General features: G+C 41.9%; 1 protein-coding gene across 1 annotated transcript; it reads left to right on the top strand.

Moving 5' to 3' along the window:
• The first annotated feature begins 630 nt into the window (after positions 1–630).
• Positions 631–1,994, top strand: LOC106476375 (otopetrin-3-like). Its single transcript, XM_013937035.2, has 2 exons — positions 631–1,545; positions 1,636–1,994. Exon 1 carries the CDS (start codon positions 676–678, stop codon positions 1,540–1,542), a length of 867 nt encoding a protein of 288 aa, XP_013792489.2. The 5' UTR covers positions 631–675; the 3' UTR covers positions 1,543–1,545; positions 1,636–1,994.
• Positions 1,995–2,005: the final 11 nt, after the last annotated feature.

The raw sequence follows: 2,005 nt of genomic DNA on the forward strand, positions 1-2,005 counted from the left end.
AGATAGATTTATCATTATTTTAGTTAACTCTTCTAAGGATCTGGTTTCGTTATTGTTAAGCGCTAAATTCAACAGTTATGGATGCTCTTCCAACGACGGGTATTTAAACCCAATTTTAAGTGTCGTACACCTGTAGACTTGTCGCTGAACCACTTGGGGGGAGGGGGATCTTGTAAGACGTTTATTTGTTGTTAAGCAAAACGCTATACAATGGGCTATCTGTTCTGTGCCCACGACGAGTATCGAAACCAGGTTTATAGCGGTGTGATTTCCCAGACTTGTCGCTGAGTTACTGGGTGGAGGCTGGCTTTGTTATAAGCCAAGCAACTTCTTTGTTTGTGGTTGTTTTCGTATCCAATAGATGGCACGACGGAAACTTGTTTTTAATATCGTGTATTAAAAGGAAAATGTTTAAAATCTAATATAAATACATTTGAAACAGAGTTGTGTAATTTTAGGTTGAAGAATATTAAAATACATTAATTTTCTACGTAACATTGCTGAAATTAATTTGTTTCAAAAGTTGTTTTTTGTTTTAAATCCATTGTATTATAACACAAAACTCAAAGGAAGAAGTTCTCGATAATTGTATATATGCACATTCTATTCCGTTTTGTTTTTCATACAGAACTTAACAACAGCAACGCCAGCAATCCTTGTCAGAAGGAAGACATAATGGGTAACATTGTGGCAAGCTCATCTCCATTTCTGTACCCGTTTATTGTAGAGTATAGTCTCATAGGCGCAGCAGTATTGTATGTTATGTGGAAAAACATTGGCAAGGACCCTATCTTCCAGGGGGAGCTTCAAGAGGAAGACCGCCTCTCCAGGACATCCAGCGCTCAGTCGACCAATCCCGTGAATTGCTCGGGGTCCAGCAAAGGCCTGTTCTTCGGACTTCTTGTGCTTGTTATTTGCGTTATTTGTCTCATCGTATTCTTTGTTCTCATCTACCACGACCACTATCGCCTCCTGGCGGTCTACCTTAGTGATCTTTCTCACTGCAGCATCCTTCTTTTTGCCATCATCGCCATCATCGTCGGCTTCTTTCGAGTGAAGTCTCTACGTTTTTCAACTTGTCGTAAAGATCAGCTTCGGGATATCCTCTTGCGCGTGGCAGCATTTGGTTTGTACATCCACGCCATGTTCGGCATCATTGCAGGTTCACTGTCTTCAGTCTCTTATATACCCAACATTCTCCTCTTAGTAACCAGCTGCCTCACCTTGCTCCAGGTCACTTTACAGTCTCTCTTAATCGCCGACATGTCCTGTCGGTCATCCCATCTCCCGGAACAAGACCAACAAAAACCCGGAAGACAGATCGTTACCTTTCTGATGATCTCGAACCTGACCTTATGGGTTATTTACACATTCCAGATGCAGAAGGTTGAAGCGAGTCCAGTGGAGCGAGAGTTCTATGGGGTCATGGGTTGGGCGGTCATCACTAGGGTTACATTGCCTCTTAGCATTTTCTACAGGTTCCATTCAGCAGTGACGTTTGCAGAAGTTTGGAAGAACTCTTACAGAAACGTGTCTTCTTGAGTGGTGTTAGTTACACGATCTGTAACTCCCTGTAGCCAGGAGATTGTCCACGGACTTGTTTAAAACTCTTACAGAAACGTGTCTTCTTGAGTGGTGTTAGTTACACGATCTGTAACTCCCTGTAGCCAGGAGATTGTCCATTTGTTTAAAACTCTTACAGAAACGTGTCTTCTTGAGTGGTGTTAGTTACACGGTGTGTAAGATAAAGCAATAACTCCCTGTAGCCAGGAGATTGTCCACGGACTTAGATTTGTTTAAAACTCTTACAGAAACGTGTCTTCTTGAGTGGTGTTAGTTACACGGTGTGTAAGATAAAGCAATAACTCCCTGTAGCCAGGAGATTGTCCACGGACTTAGATTTGTTTAAAACTCTTACAGAAACGTGTCTTCTTGAGTGGTGTTAGTTACACGATCTGTAACTCCCTGTAGCCAGGAGATTGTCCACGGACTTAGATTTGTTTAA

Source organism: Limulus polyphemus, unplaced genomic scaffold, assembly GCF_000517525.1.
Source record: "Limulus polyphemus unplaced genomic scaffold, Limulus_polyphemus-2.1.2 Scaffold10409, whole genome shotgun sequence".
Lineage (NCBI taxonomy): Eukaryota > Metazoa > Arthropoda > Merostomata > Xiphosura > Limulidae > Limulus > Limulus polyphemus.

Bases quoted from the DNA above. Each gene is read 5' to 3' on its own strand.
- LOC106476375 (XM_013937035.2), top strand. From the start codon at position 676: ATGGGTAACATTGTGGCAAGCTCATCTCCATTTCTGTACCCGTTTATT.